This window comes from Erpetoichthys calabaricus, chromosome 18, assembly GCF_900747795.2.
Source record: "Erpetoichthys calabaricus chromosome 18, fErpCal1.3, whole genome shotgun sequence".
In the NCBI taxonomy this organism is placed as follows: Eukaryota; Metazoa; Chordata; class Cladistia; order Polypteriformes; family Polypteridae; genus Erpetoichthys; species Erpetoichthys calabaricus.
This window is the reverse complement of record NC_041411.2, coordinates 72736887-72761839: the sequence shown is the minus strand read 5'-3', so window position 1 is coordinate 72761839 and position 24953 is coordinate 72736887. Positions and strand designations below refer to the sequence as shown.

The 24953-nt window shown below is 41.1% G+C and overlaps 1 protein-coding gene across 3 annotated transcripts in view; it reads right to left on the bottom strand.

Moving 5' to 3' along the window:
* LOC114668372 (ubiquitin-like modifier-activating enzyme 1) overlaps positions 1-23787 on the bottom strand; it is a 310112-nt gene extending 286325 nt beyond the window's left edge. The window contains exons 1-10 of one of the 3 annotated variants that reach the window (XM_028824087.2): positions 23506-23787; positions 22947-22996; positions 19713-19881; positions 15024-15158; positions 14241-14347; positions 12249-12339; positions 8862-8994; positions 3748-3845; positions 3105-3251; positions 1933-2088 (exon numbers count right to left, since the gene is read on the bottom strand). In XM_028824087.2, coding sequence (XP_028679920.2) covers positions 1933-2088; positions 3105-3251; positions 3748-3845; positions 8862-8994; positions 12249-12339; positions 14241-14347; positions 15024-15158; positions 19713-19881; positions 22947-22993 — 1083 coding nt within the window. In that variant the 5' untranslated portion in view covers positions 22994-22996; positions 23506-23787. The remainder of the gene's footprint in view (positions 1-1932; positions 2089-3104; positions 3252-3747; positions 3846-8861; positions 8995-12248; positions 12340-14240; positions 14348-15023; positions 15159-19712; positions 19882-22946; positions 22997-23505) is intronic. The other 2 variants (XM_028824088.2, XM_028824089.2) reach the window with 2 other exon arrangements.
* Positions 23788-24953: the final 1166 nt, after the last annotated feature.

Sequence of the window (24953 nt, the reverse complement as noted above, 5' to 3'; positions counted from 1 at the left end):
GCAGTATACAGGAGGTCATCGCACTCCACTAGAGAGCGGAGTCGGGAGGGAGAAGACGGAGCTATGAGTGAGGAGTAGAGGGGGCCCAAGAAGAAAAGAGAAAGGGTAATGAGAGCTTTAGCACTGCTGATTTGTGCATTGTGGTGATTGTGTTGTGTAAAGGAAACACAATAAATCATGTGTATATTCGGGACATTCGCTGTCTGCCTGTCTGTGGTCGGTCTGGTAAATCACTATTTTTATATATATATATATATATATATATATATATATATATATATATATATATATATATATATATATATATATATATATATATTCATTGCATTCGTATTCCGAGTCCCAACCTGAATTGTGTGGGTAGTTACCTACCAGGTAACGCTTGTGGTTGGTCTGCCATTCGGCAAACATCTGCCACGGTGCCCTCATCAATTGCGAGATGCAGATCATGGAATGTTGCATAGCTTACTGTCAAATAATGCAAAGAGTATGCGACATGTCTTTCACCCTCATTTGGGTTCATCAGGCGTACACACTCTACTGCTCCCCTCTCGGGGATCGAACCTCGGACATAAATATTATCTATACTAATAAAAGGCAAAGCCCTCACTGACTGACTGACTGACTGACTCACTCATCACTAATTCTGCAACTTCCCGTGTAGGTAGAAGGCTGAAATTTGGCAGGCTCATTCCTTACAGCTTACTTACAAAAGTTAGGCAGGTTTCATTTCGAAATTCTATGTGTAATGGTCATAACTGGAACCTGTTTTTTGTCCATATACTCTAATGGAGGCGGAGTCATGTATCGCGTCATCACGCCTGTACGTAATCATGTGAACTGAAAACAAGGAAGAGAGATTTACAGCACGAGTCAAACGCGGGAACGAAGGTAAATGACGTTAATTTTTGAGTGTCTTTTAATACTGTGTAAGCATACATATTAACACATGTGCAATTAAACGTGTGCATTTACGGGGTGATTTCTCAGGCTTAAAAGCTCGCCTTTTATTAAAAAGGTAAATGCAAACTGTTTTCATTCTGAAGGGCACAAACCAAGTTACATTTCAGCCCTTAAACGCGCAAAAATGTCGGTACACCAGATAAACAAGTGCAACATATTATCAGTTGTATTGTATGCTTACAATACATATAGAAATGTGTTAATCGTTAACTAATAGTATGGGATGGTGTTTTTCAACTCGCGCCTTGATTTAAATGATTCCATGTCTTGGCGGGTTTGCGTAGCTTATTGTCAATATCTTTACACCTGTTTTTAAAACTTATTGACTGAAACGGGCTTTCACGAAAAAAGTTAGGGCTTTGCTACAGGATACACCCTCCACAAGTTAAGGAAGTAAAAATAAAAGTGTATATTTCTGTTTTATTTAAACCTTTTAAGTTCGTATGCATAGCCCCATTTAGCTGTTTTAGTTTTTTTTTTCTTTCTTCAGTAATATTTAATCTCCTTAAAGAAAAGCAACATATGCATTTTACTTTTTTTGTATCTCTTTAGTAATATTTTAGTGTAAAAGGATAACCAGTATTTAAACCTTTTATGTTACTTTATAAAGTTATTTTACACAATGTTGAAAAATTAATAAGAAACCTACATATTTTGGCAGCTCAACCAGCCCAACATTTCCTATGTCATATATATAAAGATGACATTTCTTCACTTGTGTCAATCAACTGTAGTTACCATTTCCTATTGCACTTGCTGAACAAACAGGCCCCAGCCTAATGTTACTCAGTTATGTTGACCACTTTTTTAAGTTGCTTTGGATAAAAGCATCTGCTACACAAAAAAATGTAAATGGAAATAAAATACAGTGATCATTATTTGAAAATGTAGACTCTACTTCAGAACTTGTTTTTATGATTTGGCTGATTTCTTTCCCCAGACGTATCATCCAAGGTCCCTTAAAATTACCTTCATGACTTCATGCGCTGCTAATCCTCCAATGAAAGCATTGACAGGGCTCAGGTCTCCCGTTGCGCCAAAAGCAAATTTACGCACAACTTCTTCATTCACTGGACACTTCCATGGTATCTGTTTTGCAATTTCAATTAGCAATTGTGCGTCATCCTGGGGGAAAAAAAAATAAAGTGGAGAAAAACAATAACATCAGTTTTAAACCGGTTATACATGTGGGAAGCAATGATGCAATGGACTCTCAGACTAAGAGAACCAAGATTCTCTGGTCTGATGGAACCAAGATTGAACTGCATGGCCTCAATTCTAAGAGCCATGTCTGATGGACCCCAGGCACTGCTCATCACTCACACATCACTATTCCAGTGGTGAAACATGGTGGTGGGAGCTTCATGTTGTGGGGTTGGGGGAACTGGAACACTAGACAGGGTTAAGGGAAAGCCAAACTGACCAAAGTGCCAAGATATTCTTAATGCAAACCGACACCCAGGAGGTGCTCTGGACTTCCGACTGGACCAAAGGTTCACAAAGCAAAGATAACACAGAATGACCCTTTGAACGCTTTGAACTGGAGCCCAAACTCAACTGAACACCTCTGGAGAGACCTGACAATAGCCGTCCACTGGTGGTCTCCATCCAACCTGATAGACCCTGGGAGGATCTGCAGAGAAAATCCTCCCAACTCCAGCTGGGTGAAGGTTGTCACGTCAAACTCAAGAAGACTTGGCCACTAAAGGGGCTTCAACTAAGCACAAAGTAAAGGGTCTGAATAGTTGTGTCACTAAGGAGATGCCAGGTTTTTATTTTTAAGAAAAGTGCCAAAGTTGCACCGAAATGATTTTAGAAGGTGGTCAGAACATCACCAAATGTGCGAAAAGTGAAGGCGTCTGAATACTTTTTTGAAGGCACTTTTTTCCACCAGCGTGAAATGAAGCTGTGCTGGTGACTCATGGTGGCCCAAGACCCTTTTAATGCAGGGCTGGGGGTCTCCTGAATATTGTCAGCTGCCTTGAAGCGCTTTGTTTCTGTTCTTTAAAGTGAATCGCTTTGAAAAGTCATTTTAATGGCAGAGCCCACGTAGACAGGCAGCTGATTTATGGTTAAAGTTAAATTAACTTGCCGTCACAAATATGTACTAACGTATCACTTCACGCTTCTCCCTTCTTTACCTCTCCTCTTGGTTTAGGAAGCCTTTTAGTCCTTTGAACAAAATTGTGCAGAGCTTGAAAGGCGACATGAAGGGTTTTGTGCTGTTCCTTCTTACAAGAGTCTGTCATGACGATCTCTGGGTCCTCTATGGACTCACTCAGGGGCTTCTGTGAGAAGCAAAAGAAAGAAGAAGTCATCAGTGGTGCAAACAAAAGGATGAACGTCTGGCAGGAGGGCTGGCCTTTCATCGCAAGACTCAACACCTCCATAATCAGATCAAAGAGGTAAGGACTTCGAGAAGATCCCCGTGGCAGGCCGACTCGAACTGGGATCACGTCTTGGGTGTGAATTTCCCCACATGATTAATAAAGCTTATCTAATATACTCTAATCTAAGGCAGAGCGTCCCAAATTGAAATGTTTTCCTCTTCAAGGTGGACATATTCAGTACGTTTTAAGGCTTTTGTTTTCACGTCTGGACTCACGCTGTTTGAACTCCATTTTAAAATGCAAGAACAGGCTAGGTAGTTTTATTATTATTATTATTATTATTAATTTATAAAAATGCTTCATTTTACAACAAAGTTGTGTGTGTGACAAAAGAATCTCTAGAAAGACAAAATCTTTAAAAAGAAAAGAGTGGAGCAGAGCTGAAGAAACTTACAAAGGAGAAGGTCTGGCTCATTTTGACTTCTGTCACCATCCCTCCATTCTCATACGCCATGAAGCCCGAGGTGTCGCTGATGCTGAACTCGTAGTCATCTACGGTAAGAATTAAAAAGAAAGAAAAAACAATTGTCCAGCCCAGTACTCTTCATTCATTCACCTTTCTAACCCGTGTCACTCATTCAGGGTCATGGCGGCCACACTCTTCTACATCTAAAGTACAAGGCCCACATTTTCATTATTGTTATACTGCACAGTTTTTAAAAACATGCCAGTCAGAAGCCTCACAGTACCCACATTTTTCCAGTTTTCTTTTTATTGAACTGTAAGCAGATCAAGCTGATCAAGTAAAGTAAGTAAGGATCAAGTAAATAACCTGAAATGGTATAAAAGAAAATGCTAAACTGACAGAGATTATAAAAAAAAAAAATAGGTTATTGATAACGGAAAAATAATGTCAAAGTAATATAAAAAGGCCTTTTTTCAAAGAACAGGCAATGGGTTAATAATTTTCAACTTTTCTGCAGCAATTGAAGTTAATGAAGCTTTCAATGGGGATGTAAACAATTCCTACAGGTGTCCTGACTTTTGGTGATTACTTACAAACCCTCCATGCTGGAGCTAACTGTGTTGCTAGACCTCCCCGAAGCCTTACTCGGACAATACTGGACCACACACTGATACCAAAGCTGACAACGGAAGACAAACAATTTGGACAGCCATGACTATGGGTCCGAATACTTAACATAAATGAGAGATTTCAGTCTTTACTTCTTAATCAATTTGAAAACCTGGCTGAAAAATGTTTTCATTTTATCACTATAGGTTACTGATTGTAAACTGATATATATATATATATACTAGCAAAATACCCGCGCTTCGCAGCGGAGAAGTAGTGTGTTAAAGAGGTTATGAAAAAGTAAAGGAAACATTTTAAAAATAACGTAACATGATTGTCAATGTAATTGTGTTGTCATTGTTATGAGTGTTGCTGTCATATATATATACATATACACATATACACACACATATACACACATATACAGATATATTATATATACATATACACATATATTTTTTATATATATATTTTTTAATATATATATATATATATATATATATATATATATATATATATATATATATATATATATATATATATATATATATATATATACACACACACATACATACATACATACATACATACATATACACACATAGATGCACTTACAATAACATAGAAATCAATATAAACAACATTAACATCATTATCATATGAGAATATGAAGTAATATATAAGAAGCACATTTCATATAAATATAAATTATTAAACAGTAAAATCTTCTTCTATAATTTGCTACCGTGGCTTTTCGTTGGTCTGTCCAGGATTTTAAACCACCTGTAGCTTGCAAACCGTTTCACCTATTGACTTGAAATCTGGTACACATATAATACGTCACGTCTGCTATCCGCTTTATGGGTGATGATTGTATTACTCTTTTTATGTTTATTTTATTTTAGAATCAACTCCTATCTGCGCACACCAGGGCGGCCGTGGGCGGATGCGTATGGTGTATTCACTCGATGTTATCGTGCATTGCGCTGTCACTGGTATTTTGATAAAAGAATTTGAACAATATATAAGAAGTGTATAAATTATTAAACAGTAAAACATTAACATTTAAGAAGTAAAGTTACATTGAGTACTACTGCAGTGCCTTCGGGTATACCTCATTTTTTCTTTGCCCATTACATGCTTAAATGTATACATTTTTTGGTGTACCTACCCGAGAACACGCGACATATAACCGAGCGTGGGAGAAGCATGGATTTGAAACACGCGTTGAGTTCATCTGCTGGTCTCCCTCGTGGAATAACTGGTAATGTTTGACTAAAATGTACAGCGAGTAAAACGACATTACCTCCTTTTTTTTTTTTTACGATCTCTGAGATCTTGCTTTTTTTGGTTCAAGGCTTCATAAGCTGTTTTATGTTCCATGGTGTACTTAATAAGTACTAATTATCCCAAACCATCATCTTTGAATGTTGAAAGACTTTCGCCTTGTATGTAGATCGGGGTAATTACATTCATTGCATTCCTAGTCTGAATCACAATCTGATTGTATGGGTGGTTACCTGGCACTGTAGGGTTGCCACCCGTCCTTTAAAATACGGAATCGTGCCGCGTTTGAGAATGAAATTGCGCGTCCCGTTTTGAATCAATACTGGACGGGATTTATCCCGTATTTTATTTATCATTTTTTTTTTAAAGCAGCGTGTCATGCAAATCATCCCACACGCATTTTGTGAAGATGCCTCCTTTCCTACTTTTGATTGGGTAATACTTGATGTCATCGTTAGTTTGATTGGTCTTTTTAACTGTCCAGTGAGGAGGGCGTGTCTTTTAAGTACAGTCTGCAAAGTGTTGGCACTGAGATGTGGCGTCAGCGCCATAGTTGAAGCCCCTAACGTTGCGGTCAGCAAGTCGGCTAACATCCGCCATGTGCCGTCTTTCAGTTGCGAGAAGCAGATCATAGAATGGTTGAAACTGTTGCCCCTAACGTTGCGCCACAGCGTGTGGTTAGTTTATACCTCGTGTCTTCTCATTAAACTTTTATCTCGCGAATATGTTATTGCAATCCGCAGCGGGAGCGTTTCTATAAACTTAATTTAAACTTACGTTTTACACCGTGCTTCGTTTCCCTTATGAACATGCTTGTATGCTTCAGTCACTCCGTTCTCAATTGTTTAATTAATTTTTTGCTCTTCGCTGTTTGCGGCTCTTCCTCCATTTCCCCCTACTTCGTTCTTTTATCTCGCGAATATGTTATTGCAATCCTTAACGGGAGCGTTTCAATAAACTGATTGAAAATAGTTTTGCATTTACCTTTTTAGTAAAAGGCGAGCTTTTAAGCCTGAGAAATCACCCCGTAAATGCACACGTTTAATTGCACATGTGTTAATATGTATGGTTACACAGTATTAAAAGACAGTGAACAACGTCAGTTACCTTTGTTCCCGCGTTTGATAAAAGGTGAGCTTTTAAGCCTGAGAAATCACCCCGTAAATGCACACGTTTAATTGCACATGTGTTAATATGTATGCTTACACAGTATTAAAAGACAGTCAAAAATTAACGTCATTTACCTTCGTTCCCGCGTGTGACTCGTGCTGTAAATCTCTTCCTTGTTTTTAGTTCACGTTATTACGTAGGAGGCGTGATGACGCGATACGTGACTCCGCCTCCTCCATTACAGTGTATGGACAAAAAATATGTTCCAGTTATGACCATTACGCTTTGAATTTCGAAATGAAACCTGCCTAACTTTTGTAAGTAAGCTGTAAGGAATGAGCCTGCCAAATTTCAGCCTTCCACCTACACGGGAAGTTGGAGAATTAGTGATGAGTGAGTCAGTCAGTCAGTCAGTGAGTGAGTCAGTGAGGGCTTTGCCTTTTATTAGTATAGATATAAAAAAAAGCAAATTTATCTATTAAAAATTAAAGCACACAGTAAAGAAAGTCAGGGGGTCTGAAAAAGTTCAGAGTCTACTGCATGTGTGTGTATACACTAATATATATTATATAGTTAGTGTATATACAGTACAATAAAATATATATTTTATTATACACACACACAGTACATACTGTCACACACGTGTGCACAGAAGACAGTTTAGGGCTCAGGTGATGGTAATTCTCCAACAATCCAGAGGGTGGCGCTGTGTGATAATACACCTGAAGACTGATGGCTCTTCTCCAATGACATCACCTCTGGTGTCTGCCTGCCTGCCTGGACCCGCCTCTTCCAGCCTGGCAGCCATATGACTGGAAAAGCTGCCATCCTTGACAGTCAGAATGTGACTCAGGTCTAAAAAGACTTGTTTGGTGTACTGTATTTAACACGTGTTTTATTCTATTTCACTTTTATAATAGACAGGGTTGGCCACAAGACGCTTCATTTCATTTTCACTGTCCTGTGTTTCTATTACCAATATTTATATTCGTACATACAGTATATATACATATATATAATAAATAAATAAATAAATAATGTTAATATACACAGACACGCACGCACACACACACACACACACATTATATATACACAGTATATACACAGACATGCACACACTATATTATATTATATTATATATATATATATATATATATATATATATATATATATATATATATATATATATATATATATATATATATATATATAATAAATAAATAAATAAATAAAGTTAATATACACAGACATGCACACACACACATTATATATACACAGTATATACACAGACACGCACACACTATATTATATATATATAATAAATAAATAAATAAATAAATAAAGTTAATATACACAGACACGCACACACTATATATATATATATATATATATATATATATATATATACATACACATACATATATATACATATACATACATATATATACACACATACACACGCACACACATATCCATACTGACACAGAAGTGTGCTTGGGGAGCACCTTCCAGGCTCTACTAAGGAGACATCTTTGTTTAAAATGTTTGGGGCACCACTAACTCCTTCTTTTATCCCCGCAGACCGGATGAGGAGTCCAGAGATGGCCCCTAACGTTAGCATTTCACCCGTAGCTTCCACCTCCACCGGCCCGGGGACCGCCTGTTTAGAGTTAAGACTGCATTGTTAGACGGAGTTCACTTTAGGGTCTGCCCATGAGAAGGACGCATCAACGACTGCAGAAATGATATTTTAGAAGTACCGAAGAAGCCGACTGAAACAGCCAACACAGGGCAATAGACAGCCTTTATTTGTGTTGGACTTTGTTTTCCTTTCTTTATTTAATTTCAGTTGCTTCCATTAAACAGGATACTGGGAAGGTCTACCACCCTTTATGACCTCCTTATTTCTTCTAATTATACTTTAAATTATATACTGCCTATCTCTCAGCTTTAATCAGTGAAGAGAGAACACTGAACCCTGCTGACTAGCACAGCAGAGCAGCCTGATGAACATGGCGGATACTGGTAAAGTACTACAAGCAGCAGCAGCTCAGTGTTACTGTAACTGCGATTGGCAGTGTTTCAGATCAGCTTACTGAGGACTTCAATCTTCACAGGTGTGCAGTTATTGAGCTCGGTCATGCCGAAGAGCCCAGAAAATGTAACTTGATCTCCATTTTGAAATCCATGGCCCTCCTCGTCCAAACAGGTCACCACACCAGGATTATCCTAAAAGAGAGAAGGAGCAAAATCAGGAAAAATATAATAATATAATTCTCTAGAACAACACTACGGAGCAATCTGGAGCTACAACATCCAACTTCATTAGTTTACTTTTTTTAAACAATAACAGTGATTATGAAAGTGAATAAACAAAAAGCTAGAATATGAAGATTCTAAGGAAAATCAGCAGCAGAATTAAACAAGATGTTCTCATGAGAAGATTGATGGATATGACAGTGCACTATATGACTGACAGACAGACAGACAGAAAGGCACTACTGTATATTATAGACAGAAAGACAGCTAGATGAGCCACTAAACATTAGATGAGCCAGTGGGTCAGAGGCCATCTGAGGGACGTTTAGCCCAGTGTCCCTGTCGCAAAATGATGGCAGCCCAATATAACCCTGTAAGTAATTCTGTAGCTTGGCACAAAGCCACTGGGGCACCGGGGTAATACCACCTCAAGGAAACAGACTCACTGGGCTTGACTGGGGAACAAGTCAGAAAGAGATAAAGCTACCGAGACCCAGAAGAAGAAGTGAACTAGGAATACTTCTGCCACATGAGGCAGCCCACCTGTTAGACTGGGGGGTCGAGGGGGTTTAAAAGCTGCGGAGAGAAGCTACAGGTTTTGCTCTTTTCCTTGTATTTACTGTATTTGCTACTTTATTTTATCCCATTGAATATTTTTTGACTACCTTGGTCTCTTGGTGTTATTTTGGGTACTATAAAACATTAAAATAAATAAATAAATAAAGATAGTGTTCATTCTTTACTATATACTGTGACTATACATGTGAATATGTGTGTGTATATTTTATATATATATATATATATATATATATATATATATATATATATATATATATATATATATAGTGACAGATAGGGGGTGCTATCGCTCCCTTAAACCCTCGGACAATACGCCAGACACCAGATAAAATCCAAAATATTGAATTTATTATTAATAAACAGTGCACCAAGCACCCTCCTCTCCACAGTACTCATACACAATAACCAATAACTAATAAACAATCGTCCACTCTCCCAAACGCGTTGCCACCCTTCCACCCAGCTCAGCTCGTCTGTCTGGGATTTCCCACAGTCCTTTATAGTCCTCGACCCGGAAGTGCTTCTGAGCCCTCAGTCCATGTGATTATCCAGCACTTCCGGGTCAGGTATATAATATATAGTATATAATTTCTTCCGTTCCCGTGACTTGGAAATACTTCCGGACTATACGGAAAATATAAATCCCTGGGCCTCCCTGCAGCGACTCCTGGCGGCCCCCATGGTATCCAGCAGGGCTGTGCATTAAAACTCCAAGGTCCATGAGGCCCTGCTGGAATTCGGGGCACCTCCATGTTGCAGGGAGGGCTCCATCTGGCGGCCTGGGGGTATTGGCCGGAATGAACAGCCAGCCATATTCCACAATATATATATACACACATATATACATATACTGCAGTGGGCTGGCACCCTGCCCGGGGTTTGTTTCCTGCCATGTGCTCTGTGTTGGCGGAGATTGGCTCCAGCAGACCCCCGTGACCCTGTGTTAGGATATAGAGGGTTGGATAATGGATGGATGGATATATACTGTACACATATTCAGTGTTGTACAAGTTCACACCTGACAAGAGCTCGCTCAAAGTTCAGTTCATACTGATTAAAAGGAATAAATTCATGTTAATAGCTCATCATTTCAGTTTTGAACTTGTTCATGTTCAGTTCATTTTGTATTTTTTAAGGAGTGACAATAAATGACACTTGAGTTTACTTTTTTCAGTTTTACATGCCTTATATTAGGCTATTACAATGTTCTTGAATAAAATACAATAATTATGAAAACTTTTTTATTTAAATACACTTAAGTATTGAGTTATACCCAGCAACAAACACGTATAACCATATATGGTAATATCTGCCCCGTCAAAAAAGAAATTAAATATATGCAAGTATTCATATAAATTACTGCTCTATTTCCAACCATGTGACACAAATGGTGACTGTGGAACCCGTGTGTAGGTGAACTAACCTGTTAGGCTGCCACTCAAAATTTGCGTCACGTATTGCATGTCCAAACGGGGAAAAATATAAAGTGGCCTTGCGAAGTCCAACGTTTTCCTACAAGTGAAAGGGGAGCTTCACCGTGTGCTCGTGTCAGAGGGTGTGCAGCTTAAGCACAAGCAGGCACACAGAGACAGCGCCTATTTAATTTTACGTTATTTTTTCCCCGAATACAAATAAATGGCAAAAAAATTGTATGAAATAAAAATTTGTACACATCCACTATTTGTGCATACTCGAATACCGTATTTGGATTCGGCTCCACCCCTACATTAGAGGGTGAGGCAAAACATTTAATCTGGACCTAAACCAGATCCAGAATGTCACCTAAAACTGAACTACAGCTCACGTTCAAATTCTTCACTTGCAAATATTTTACGTTAAGTTCACCGTTCGTAGAAAAATGAACTTGTGCAGTGAAGGCGCTCTTTTAAAGTAGTTCATGCACAACACTGTATATATGATATATATATATATATATATAGGTCAAATTCCGTTACAATGAAGTGCCAGGGACCTAAAAAATATTTTGTTGTAATGAGATTATGTATTTGTCCTAACTTTTTGATTCTCATTTTGAATGAAGATCGATAAATTCATTTGGAACATGATTGCATTCTTATAATAAATTCCTATATGGATTTATTTATCAAATAAAAGCAAAACATGTAAATTCTAATGCAATGGGAAATAGGCTCGCTGGTTTGCTTTATACTCGCAGAGAAGGAACGTAACGTGCTTAAAACACAGAGGATTGGTCGACTTGCCAATGACAACTTGAACGAGTCGCCATATCTCCTGGATAAGCTCTGCAATCAGATTATCTACGGACGGATCACTAACTGATAAACAGCGGTTTGTGTTTATCCACTGAGGGACACCGAGCAATGGCGATGCAACTGTCTGTAAGTAGGAGGTAACTGGGTTGACCACCCGGGTTGACCACGATAATTAATTATTTTTATTTATTTATTTTTCTTCCATGTCCTCCCCCTGTATAACATCTGCTGGGTGTTTCAGTGCAAAAACAATAATAGTCAAAAGCACTACAACCTAAAAAAGCATAGAAATTACCAAAAAGAAAATTTTATTCATGAATGCTTACAAGTCAGATCACTGCCAAACAGGGAGGAAAAATCAAGGTAAGGATTAAAAGGTTTACAAATATGAATGAAAAAACCAACATATACCTTGGAGATGTTCAGTACTATGGCCGAAAGTGGCTGCTCTCCATTAGGATCCGACACAACAAACTCTTCTCCAAAATCACAAAAGAGCAAACTGAAATGAAAGAATATGTGACATTACAGTTGATATGCTTAAAAAAATAAAAATCACAACAGAATCTTCTCTTCCATTAGGGCTACGCTGTCGTGCCCCTCATATAGCGAGCGAGTCATGGCGTCTAGTGAAGTGCATTTCCAGTTTGTCAGTAATGTTGAATTTCTTTAGTTATGCATTCAGAAGGTGGATGTTGCGCAGCCTCATCTGTGTATCTACTGGGGTCGTTAGGCAGATTTATCGATTCAGGTGTTTCCAGTACTGAAATCAGCACGTCATTTACTTTGAACATATATTTAGCAATTCATATTTTCACTAACTGATGAATGACGGATTGTGTTTATCCACCATGGGACACAGAACAACGGTGACACAACTGCGTATAGAAAGGAGGTACTTGGCTTGACTACCCGGGTTGACCTGTGGTCACGAGAAAATTTTGACCTGTGCCGGCATTTGAGATGCAACTGCACTTCTGCCTTAAGTTACCGTAAGCACTTTTTAAATTTTCACGTCCTTCCCCTGAGCTACTGCCCAGACAACTACAGACATGAGATCCCTTTTCTAAACCGCGGTAAACTAATACTACGACGCTTCACACTTTTTTACTCCTTTAGTGTTATGGGGTCGCGGGAGGCACACGCAGGAGTGGAGGACTGACAATGCCATCCCGGCCGGTTAATGGCAAGGCTGTCTCTCCATTCTACACGGGACCTACCGCGACACTCTCCAAAAGGTAGCTAATAAGGTCAGTGAAGATGTCTATCTGCATTCTAGAAAAAAGGCAAGTTTCCTTTCTCTACACTTTAACTTTGTATTACAAACAAATGCCTCTCAATACTGCAGAGGACACTTGACAAATTTTATTTAATTACAGGTAATGCCAGTAAGGCACATTACCACATGCAGCCCCCGTGAGTTAACACGAACTACAACTTTCTTTGCTGTATCTGTAAACCCGAGTGTTCACTAAGCCAGTTAGCAAATCGTCTCACTGCTAGCACGGACTGTTAGACACGTCTGCAGATCGGAGATGGCACAGTCTCCAGACCGCACTTGACGTGCCTAAAGTTACGACTGTATGACGGAACGTTGAGAAATGACACAAGATATAAGCCTTAAAAAAATAACATTTCTTTAATATCAATTTTTTCTCTATTTTTCGTGTGAATTGTTTAGCTTTGAATTTCACTCAACAATTTAAAACGAAGATATTTGGTCTGTGGAAGTATTTGAACACACGCCACACTATTGCCAGAACTGTTCCTATGAAGCAAACTAATAATGCGAAACTAATCTGGGACCAAACGCAACTGCAATTATTTTAAACAAATAAATGAAACAGCAAAACACACACTTGTGAAAAGCGAGGGGCCAGTACTTGGCTGTGGAGCCAATTGTGCGAAGCTACCATCTGCGGGATTATGACTGAGCACCTCTAGACGTTGGGTTGTTCGAGATGGGGCTCATCCGGGCCGCCCCTTGTTCCTCTTTCGCGCCACACGTTCATGGGGAAACCCGGTGCTAAATCATTCATAGATGACTTGATGTACAGACGTCACACGTAAGAACGTTGGCAGCCGAGTGGATGAGGCCCTTACCCGAACCCAAGTGGAGGTACAAACATGGTGGAGAGAGTAGGCCAGGCTAACCCCGTCATGAAAAACTCACAAACTGAGAGGGTTGGGGAATCATGAAAGTCATCTAATTAAAGAATTTGCGGAGGACTTTACAAACAGTGGAGAACGTCCACGAGATTATGGATCACTTGTAGGAGTGAGAGTAGAAATGGGGATTTCATTTGCCGTGTGCGATTCCTTGCCTTGTACTTAGAATTGGCAGGGCAAATGTGTTCAAGCGCCAGAAAACCCACACAACCCACTCAGAGACCCATCCCTTACCCACACAAGCCCTTAGTGTCAGCCACAATGAAGCGGATGTTCTTGGAATGGCACAGGGTCCCAATCTGAAGTTGTTCATCCAGAGAGGAGTTGGTCAGCACCACCACCTGCAAAAAAACAAGAAAACACTAACATCAAATCGTGGAAGGACACGGTCCACGCTATCTATCCATTATCAGGGTTACAGAGCCCCCCCTAACATAATTCTCCAACCTCAAGCATATGCCAAGAACCAAGATGGGGGGGTACCAGGCTATTCCAGGAGCCACACACTCACACATTGTGTGCCAAAGGACCAAACCTTTATGACTGTGGGATGTGGGAGGAAACCTGGAAGAAAAATCCCAAAAACGCACAGAGACAAGAAGGGCATGCAAAGTGCACACAGGCAGCGACAGGACCAGGACCTGAATACCCCACGGAAGGTGAGGTGGCAATGGTCACTGCTGTGGCCCCCAACTCTATTCTCCATCATTTACATCTTAGGAATGGTAACTTTTACTTCTTACCTTCCATCATGCAGCCCGCACTAACATCTGTACATGCAGAAAAAGAGGGCAACAAGAAAGCTTGTGCCCATTTGAGAAGCTTCATCCTGCTCCTGTTGTATTATTTTTTTTTATAAATTAAATGGTGGGGTTTGGCACCCTAACTATTTTGGGGGCTCACACTGCCTTCTCCCTCACATCCCTACAGTGTAAATGGCAAGAAAAATTCTTAATCCTTGAAGTAGGCCAGTCTTCCTAAAATGCCACCAACAAACAAACACTTAGTGATGCCAACCTGAAATGCTGACAGGTAGTGTTCGTTCAGAGACCCGGTGTAGGAAGCCACCTGGACGTAGGCATTGAGTTCAGCTAGATGAGGTTCACAGCATTTAGCCCGGTTCTTCCCAACGTCGCTCTCCTTCAAGAAAAACTACAAGAGCCAAAAAAAATAAAAGAGGAAAAGCCGCTGAATTCACGCTGACAATTCTCTCTAAAAAATAAGAAATGGGGGATGAGTTGAAGGGGAAAACGTGGCCAGTTCATATAGTGGGGGAAATAAGTGTCTGATCCTCTGCTGAATCTGTACGTTTGCTCACTTACAAAGAAATGAACAGTCTCGAATTTTTATGGTCATTTTTTATTTTAATGAAGAGAGACAGAATATCAACCAGAAATCCACAAAAAACACATTACATAAAAGTTATAAATTGATTTGCATGTCATTGAGTGAAATAAGGATTTGATCCCCTACAACCCAGCCAGATTCTGGCGCCACACAGATTGGCCGTGTGCCCAGGTGGGCACACAGATTACAATCAATCAATCAATTCCAGATACTCCTGATCTCAACTCGTGATGTGTATAAAGCACACCTGTCCACAGAATCAGTTTCTTCCATTCCAGCCTCTCCACCACGATGGGCAACACCAAAGAGCGGTCAAGAGACGTCAGGTGACAAGACCTGAACAAGGCTGGAATGGGCTACAAGACCATCACAAAATAAGCTCGGAGAGAAGGTGACAACTGTTAGTGTGATTATTTGCTCATGTTCAGGTCTGGATGTTCACTGGCAAACTTACTATAGGTCTATACTGTACAGTGATCCCTCGCTATATCACGCTTTGACTTTCGCGGCTTCACTCTATTGCGATTTTTTCTCATACACGCTTACGTCACTACGCGTGTGCTTTCTGAGAACTTTTATCTAAGCCCCACGATGGCTCCTAAACGTGCTACTTTTTCTAAGCCTTCTGACAATTAAACTACAGGTGCTGGTCATAAAATTAGAATATCATGACAAAGTTGATTTATTTCAGTAATTCCATTCAAAAGTGAAACTTGTATATTAGATTCATTCATTACACACAGACTGATGTATTTCAAATGTTTATTTACTTTAATGTTGATGATTATAGCTGACAACTAATGAAAGTCCCAAATTCAGTATCTCGGAAAATTCGAATATTGTGAAAAGGTTCAATATTGAAGACACCTGGTGCCACACTCTAATCAGCTAATTAACTCAAAAGCCTTTAAATGGTCTCTCAGTCGAGTTCTGTAGGCTACACAATCACGGGGAAGACTGCTGACTTGACAGTTGTCCAAAAGACGACCATTGACACCTTGCACAAGGAGGGCAAGACACAAAAGGTCATTGCTAAAGAGGCTGGCTGTTCACAGAGCTCTGTGTCCAAGCACATTAATAGAGAGGCGAAGGGAAGGACAAGATGTGGTAGAAAAAAGTGGACAAGCAATAGGGATAACCGCACCCTGGAGAGGATTGGGAAACAAAACCCATTCAGAAATGTGGGGGAGATTCACAAAGAGTGGACTGCAGCTGGAGTCAGTGCTTCAAGAACCACCAGGCACAGACGTATGCAAGGCATGGGTTGCAGCTGTCGCATTCCTTGTGTCAAGCCACTCTTGAACAAGAGACAGCGTCAGAAGCGTCTCGCCTTTGGACTGCTGCTGAGTGGTCCAAAGTTATGTTCTCTGATGAAAGTAAATTTTGCATTTCCTTTGGAAATCAAGGTCCCAGAGTCTGGAGGAAGAGAGGAGAGGCACAGAATCCACGTTGTGTGAGGTCCAGTGTAAAGTTTCCACAGTCAGTGATGGTTTGGGGTACCATATCATCTGCTGGTGTTGGTCCATTGTGTTTTCTGAGGTCCAAGGTCAACGCAGCCGTCTACCAGGAAGTTTTAGAGCACTTCATGCTTCCTGCTGCTGACGAACTTTATGGAGATGCAGATTTCATTTTCCAACAGGACCTGGCACCTGCACACAGTACCAAAGCTACCAGTACCTGGTTTAAGGACCATGGTATCTCTGTTCTTGATTGGCCAGCGAACTCGCCTGACCTTAACCCCATAGAAAATCTATGAGGTATTGTGAAGAGGAAGATGCAATACACCAGACCCAACAATTCAGAAGAGCTGAAGGCCACTATCAGAGCAACATGGGCTCTCATAACACCTGAGCAGTGCCACAGACTGATCGACTCCATGCCACGCCGCATTGCTGCAGTAATCCAGGCCAAAGGAGCCCCAACTAAATATTGAGTGCTGTACATACTCATACTTTTCATGTTCATACCTTTCAGTTGGCCAACATTTCTAAAAATCCTTTTTTTGCATTGGTCTTAATTGATATTCTAATTTTCCGAGATACTGAATTTGGGACTTTCATTAGTTGTCAGTTATAATCATCAACATTAAAAGAAATAAACATTTGAAATACATCAGTCTGTGTGTAATGAATGAATCTAATATACAAGTTTCACTTTTTGAATGGAATTACTGAAATAAATCAACTTTGTCATGTTATTCTAATTTTATGACCAGCACCTGTAAGCGCTGGAGGAAAAGGCTTACCATCCAGGAGAAGGTGAAACTCTTGGATATGATCAAAGATGGCAATACCCTACAAAAGCCTCCTCACGCATATGAAAAGACAGCGCCAGCAACTGCCTATCAAGATGTCCTTCAGCCGCACACCCAGACACCCACTGCCTACTCCTAGTACTCCTTCAGCGGAAGAAGACAACGACGCACCTGCTGAAGATACTGCACCACCTTGTCACGCTTGGGTCACAGATTTGCACAGAGACACAGGAGGTTGTAGAAAAAAAAGAACTTTATTCAAAGCACTGCAAACAAACATTTGTCTCTTTTCAAAAGTTTAAACGTGCTCCATGACAAGTCAGAGATGACAGTTCCGCCAGGAGCAGAGAATGTCAGAGAGAGAGAGAGAGAGAAACAAAACAACCAATTCCAAAGCTGAGAGGCGCTGCACAATACTTTTAAGTAAGCGGAGTACCGCGTGAGAGGTTTATCGCACGTTATAGCGCAAGTAAGAAGGGTAAGGAGCAATATGAAGGTAGACTGTCAGCTGTTTCAGGGGTTTTCCCAGGGACGTCTGTGTCCTCTGAGGGTGCGATCAGCGCTCCAGCTTACCACCTGAAGACTCTCCTACTGAGCTTGTGCCTTCATAGGTTAGTGGTTGTCTGTAAGAACTGTGTGTGTGTGTGTGTGTGTGTGTGTAATTAAATGTACAGTACAATAATATATTTGTAGCGTCTAATATGCCTCATTTTCTCTTATTTTGTCTAATATATTGGGTAATACGAGTGTAATGGTGACTAAAGGGTGTTATTTCATGTCTAGAGGGCTCTAATAATGTTAAAAATGTATTTAGAAGGTCGTAAACAGGTTTTCTATACTCTAACTGTGAAAATATTCGATTTATAAATAAAGAATCCTACTTCGCAAAAATTAATTTATCGCGGTAGAGTCTGGAATGGATTAACCGTGATAAACAAGGGTTTACTGTACATGTGCAATTTCTTGAGAGGGGGCATCTTGCAGGCGCTGCCAGATTTCAATCCATGACGGCGTAGTGTGTTACCAACGGTGTTCTTGCTGACTGTGGTGGTCTCAACTGCCTTCAGATCATTAACAAGCTCATCCCGTGTAGTTTTGGGCTGATCCTTCACCTTTCTCATGATCATCCTCACCCCATGAGGCAAGATCCTTCATGGAACTCCAGACCGAGGGCGACCGATGGTCATTTTATATTTCTTCCGTTTCCGAATAATCACACCAACACTTGTCACCTTCCCACCAAGCTTTTTGCTGATGGTCTTGTATCCCATTCCAGCATTGTGCAGAGGTTGGAATGGAAGAAATTGATTCTGCGGACAGGTGTGCTTTATACACATAATATGAGTTGGGATCAGGAGTATCTGGAATTGATTGATTGATTGATTATAATCTGTGTGAAACTGTAGGGTGGATGGTTTAGCTGCTGGAACCCACATTCTTGGATGGTGGCCTGTAATTGACGGGACATGTGAATCAGTGCATTGTCGTGAAGAAGCTTACTTGATTCGCACAAGAACTCTCCTGATCTCCTGCCTCTTAGAATGTTAGACTCACACTGAGCCACAACTGGGCAGGAGTAACCTTGAGACACATTGCAGCATCCCCAGACCTGCTTCCACATCCTTGCTACTATCTTTCATACTCAGGTAGATAAATTATTGAACGCACCTCATAGCTATACAGCGGGCCTACCTCAGTTGGTGGCGATTCTTCAAGTCGTGACCGAAAATATTGGCACTGCAGTCATTTTTTCCAAATAATGCAGAAGTATGCAGAAAGTGAAGGGGTCTAAATGCTTTCTGAATCCAGTAGAGTATTTATCTTATCAATAACATCATATATTTTTATCCAAGATCAGACAGCATCACCCCATCTGCACACGTCTGTTTCAAATTGAGTCCACGCAGCTCAGGGCACCTCACACACACAAACACACGTGAATAGTCAGCTTGGTGACTTAATGCTTAGGCCACCACACCACAATAAATGGCCGCCTTCGAGTGCTGAGTAAAGTGCAGACCCAAAATTCAATTGCTATCTGGACACCAAAGGCTCTGCTAAAGCTTCTTCTACGAAGAACGGGCGTGAAGACAAAAGGGGCCTACCTGTGATGAAAGATCCCCCCATTGAACCTCTCCTTCATCGTGGACGGTTACTGATCGGACTCCGGCTAACACGACATTCTTAGCTATCTCAGCTCCCAGGCCTCTCATCCCAGAGATAAGCACGTTGGTGGTCTGCAGGCGCAGCATTGCCTTGTGGCCCAGCACATACCTGAGGGTTAGAGAGATGAGCCAAAATGATTAAATCGACCTAACCATCTGGTTCTTTGATGGCACTTTACAGTTTTTCACTGGGTTGTGTGGTTCCTTGTAGAGCCACTGCTTGACAAAGCACCATTTCATACTGGGAAGGGTCCTTCGTGTTTTGAAAAACTTCCTTATATGTGGAGAAAAAACAGAACTCTTTTAATTATGGTAGGCTGCCTAGCAGGACGCAGAGAGATCTACAAAACCTGAACTTCACTTGTGTTACTATATGCAGCGAGAGTCTCTTTAAAATCATTACCCCTTTGCTATTTCACAAATCTGTTACCACCTAGTCATGGCTCTTTACTCTGTGGACCCTGTTACAAATCTAATGTGATGGAAACCCAGGCACCAGCGAGCCCCAAACCCCAACATGATCACACAAAAGCAGTCCCGGGTTCAAATCAAAGATGGTTTATTAACCAAAAATACCTCCAAAAGTAATAAAGCACAAGCAATCTCTCTCACAATTCCTCACCTCTCACCACCTCCTCCTCCACTCGAGTGATGCCTTCTTTCCTTCCTTCCAGCTCCGACTCGCCTGGATAAGGGAGTGAGGTCCCGGGATTACTTCCGGTGCCAGGGCTACTGTTCATTAGAAGTACTTCTGGGTCACATGGAAGTCCCTTATGATAGGGAGTATATCTCCCTACAGCATCCTCTTGTGGTATCCTTGGACTGCAGCAGGGCTGTGCTGCCGGACTACAACTTCCAGCATTCAATACTGGTTCCCAAATGGGCGACGATATATTGTAGACTACTGCTGCCATCTAGCAACTGGAGGGAATAAACACCCCTCATTGACAGTCCTTCTCTTCTTCTTCGGAACCATGTCTGGTCGGGACGCCTGTCCATTTGCCTGGTGCTTCCCATCCGGTTAAGGAATCTTCTTCTCTGTCTAGGCTGTCCATCCATCCCCTTTGGGGGGTGGTCCCATTTGGGTATGGCCCCTTTCTCTTCTTTGGCTGGGATGTCCGACTGACCTCTTGAAACCCCCTGTCTGGGAAAAGAACTTTCCCCCATCCTGGTCGGGATGTCTGTCCAACTCTTGTGGCACTTACACAAAATAAATAAAATTTCTTTCTGGAACCTTCATGTGGACGGGTCCTTTGAGAACCACAAATGGTTACTATGTGGCAGGGGTGTCCAACCCCGGAGGGCCACAGTGGGTGCAGGTTTTCATTCTAACCATTTTCTTAATTAGTGAGCAGTTTTTGCTGCCCAGTGGAGGCTGGGTGGTCTCGTGGCCCCAGAACCCCTGCAGATTTTTTTTTTCCTCCAGCCCTGTGTATTTTTTTTTTTTATTATTCTGTCCTCCTGGCCATCTGACCTTACTTTATTTTTTGTTAATTAGCATTACCTAATCTTATTTTCATTTTTTCATCTTGTAAAGCACTTTGAGCTACATCATTTGTATGAAAACCCGAGATAGAAATAAATGTTGTTGCTGTTTCTATTGCTTCTTTTGTCTTCATTTTAATTGACTTGTTATTTAAGACTCTCACTCTTGACCCGTTTCTTCTTTTTTAATTAGCCGCCATATCACAATAATGAGATACAACCTGAGTCAAGACCAGCTAACCTGTGCCCTTCATACAATATCTGAAAATAAGGAATGGTGAAGATTTCAATCATACTGATCTGCTCAGGTCCACAAAATATTTTGACAGGTGCTCTTAGATAAAAAAAGAAAAATCAGCAGTTATGGAAATGTCTTCTGTGACAGAATGGCAGCACCCACGTGCCACGGAATTAAATGAACGGGTTCAATCAACCTTTTCATCGAGAATATCTTTTGGAGTTGGAGGCCATGACTTAGTTGCACAAACTGTTGGCTTACTTCACATCTCATTTTTGTTTGATTTTTGCGCCTCTTAAAGAAAAAAAGAAGCAATTCAGAGGACTGAATTTTAAAAACCAATGGGAACGAAGGGAAAAGAAGGAAGTTAAAAGCAGAAATTTGTTCACTGATTAAGAAATTGGCAGGGAGGAAAACCTGCAGCCACTGCGGCCCTGGCGCTGTGGCATCGCTTTGAAGAACCAGTCTGGCACCTTTATGTTTAATACTCTTAACGAGGTTTAATTAGCATTTCATTTACATTCATCCAGTTTATACAGTTTTAAAAAAATAACTTTTATTAATATTGTAAGGACTAATAGAAACCCATTGTGATATTTCTTTAAGTTTCTTTTTTTTTATTATTATTTTATTGTGAAACGGCGCCAGTGCAGAACTGGGAGGTGCTTGGCGTCAACGCCTCTGCCGTGTGGGCGGGGCTTTGCGAAGGAACGGCGAGCGAGATCGGGCGCGTGCACGCGCTCTCAGTTGACTTCTTTGACGGCCACTGTCTGGTGACGGTTTTCTTTTCATATAATATTTCAGTTTCTTATATTGTATTATTTAAATGTGAATATATTCTTTATTACAGGGCACGCAGGTGAGGAGAACTTCTTTATGTTCTGTACTGCAGATATCCGTTTTATGTAATGTTTTTAAAAGTTTGCCAAATCAGTTCTGTGATGGCCGCTGTAACGGCATGCAAGAGATGAGACCCTGTTCATATTTTGTATTGCTGCGAAAGAAATCAACATGCAGATGATTGGAACAAATTATTGTGTGGCCTCCATTTCACATCTACTGTACAACAATAAATAAATCACAACGCAGAGGGGCGCCTGAGAGACAGAAAATGTACATTGGGAAGTTTTTAAAAGCACAACGAATCAACGTCATATGAAAAGAAACTTCCCAGAATGAAATGGTGCTTGGTCAAGCAGAAGTTCTACGAGGGTACTGGGTGCAAAACCCAGTAAAGACCCATAAAGTGCCATTAAATAACATTTTTTTATTATTGAAATAGAGGACATGGCGGTCAGTCAGTGCAATATTATATAATGGAAAATACCACCCAAGTCCCTGGACTGGGTTAATAAATTGGAAGGATGGATAACCTGAAATGTGTACAAAGTCAATTAATTTTTAAATACAAAAACAGCAGTCAGGGCAGAGAACACGAGAGCTGTACTTACAGTTGCCTGGAGTAGAGGCTCTCGTCGATTTCCGCAGTCTCAGACATTTTCTAAAAAAATAAATAAATAAAAAGGGCAAAAACAGACAGATTTGAACATGATAATGTCCTGGCACACACAAAAGTGACATCAAGTGTCAGTTCACGACAATTTGCGATGACTGCGCACTGGCCGTTCACCGGCGCCCCGCGTCACGTCCCCTCTGAGCGCGGCGCCTCTCGAAGGCTTTCAGGTCGTACGATGGACTTAAAGGTGCCTGCCTGTACACGTCATTTACGGTTCATTTAAACACACACCGTAAATTAAAACGGAGGTTTAAAGGCGCACCTCCGTTAAAAGGCTGCAGTAAAATTAAAACTTTTACAGATCATTCTGAGGAACTCGCCGTGCAGACACCTTGACTTCATTGATCTTGTAGACGGTCAGGTGCACGAGTTGCACAATTTTAAAGAATACCGTCTGCAGGAACTCAAACGCACCGAGACCTCCAAGGATGCCTGCTCCTCGGCAGTATCCAATCACCCCCATAACCCCCAATACCGCTGCTCAAGAATCCTACCGGTTTGTATAAAGGCGAAGATCGCACGTAGAAGAAGCGTTTAGTCCAGTCAGTCAGTCAGTCAGCTGCTCGACTTTCACTTTCGATTGCTGCGCAGACTCCTCCTCCTCCCTGACTTCCTTGCTCAATTGTCTCGTATCACCGATGCGGCGTTTTCGCAACGTTCTTGCCGGATTGCAGTAAGCCCGCTATGTCGGTTCATTTTTAAACCTCAGCGGCTGCCTTCCTTTGTCAATCAACGATGTTTTAAAATGAAAAATTAGAGTTAAACAACATAAAACCCGGAATTGTTTTGCCTGTTTGCTTTATTTCTAACTTTTGTCAGATGCGGCAGGTCCACTGATCGTCGGTGTTCTGCCCCCAAACTCCTTTGCCCTCTTCTACCCTGCGAGTCGCGCACCTCGGTGGGACGAAGCCACGCCCCTCAGCGGGCGCGTCTTCCCTCAGTTGTGAAAGACACGGGGCGAGATGCGGAGCTGCAAAAAGACCACCAGGTAATACAATGACTAAGTATGTGCCTTGCACCCCATGCTGCTGGAATAAGTGCTATGGGACAGAGGGCTTTCATAAAACAGAACATGCGCCTGACATATGAGGTACCATTTTTGGATAAAACGTTCCACCAGTTTGAAATACAAATGTGAACAAAACCGATATACATTGATAACACCATGCAAACAGCACATGACTGGGGTGCTCACTAAATTTCTGTTAATTCAGTTGGAAATGTATTGGTAAAAGTGATGAGCTCCTCTATGCACATCATCCATCCATTATCAAATCCGCTATATCTTAACTAACTACAGGGCCACGGGGGTCTGCTGGAGCCAATCCCAGCCAACACAGGGCGCAAGGCAGGAAACAAACCCCGGGCAGGGTGCCAGCCTACCGCAGAGATAAAATAATATAAAAATGAAAATTCTGCCTAAAACCTTTTTGATAGTTAAGTCTTTCCAACTAACCTTTAGTGTTAGATTTTTTTTTAATAGCTTATTGTATACCTTATTTGACAGACTGGGCGCCAGCCCACCGCAGGGCACACACACCAAGCACACACTAGGGACAATTTATGCACATCATAACAGTCACAAATCCAATTCAAGGTCACTGTGAGGCAGGGCAGCGGGTGCAAGGCAGAAAACAGCCCTGGACCATCTGCCAGTTACCATCGCATGCACCAGTTGGGCCACCAGTTAACCCTAACCTGCATGGAGATGGGACGATAACCCGTGTAGACAAACCCCCCCATGGACAGCAACCAGGTGCAGAACTCAAACACAGGATCTATTACGTGGCAGTGCTGCCCACTATGCCACCATACAGGGGTATGTCATGTTCAACTGGTTATCTGCCCAGTGCTTGTTTCTGCTGAGAAGTGGCAGCCCCCATGACCCCCTTAACAAGAAAAAGCTAAATTAGTACACAGAAGTCCTCTTTATAAACTACAG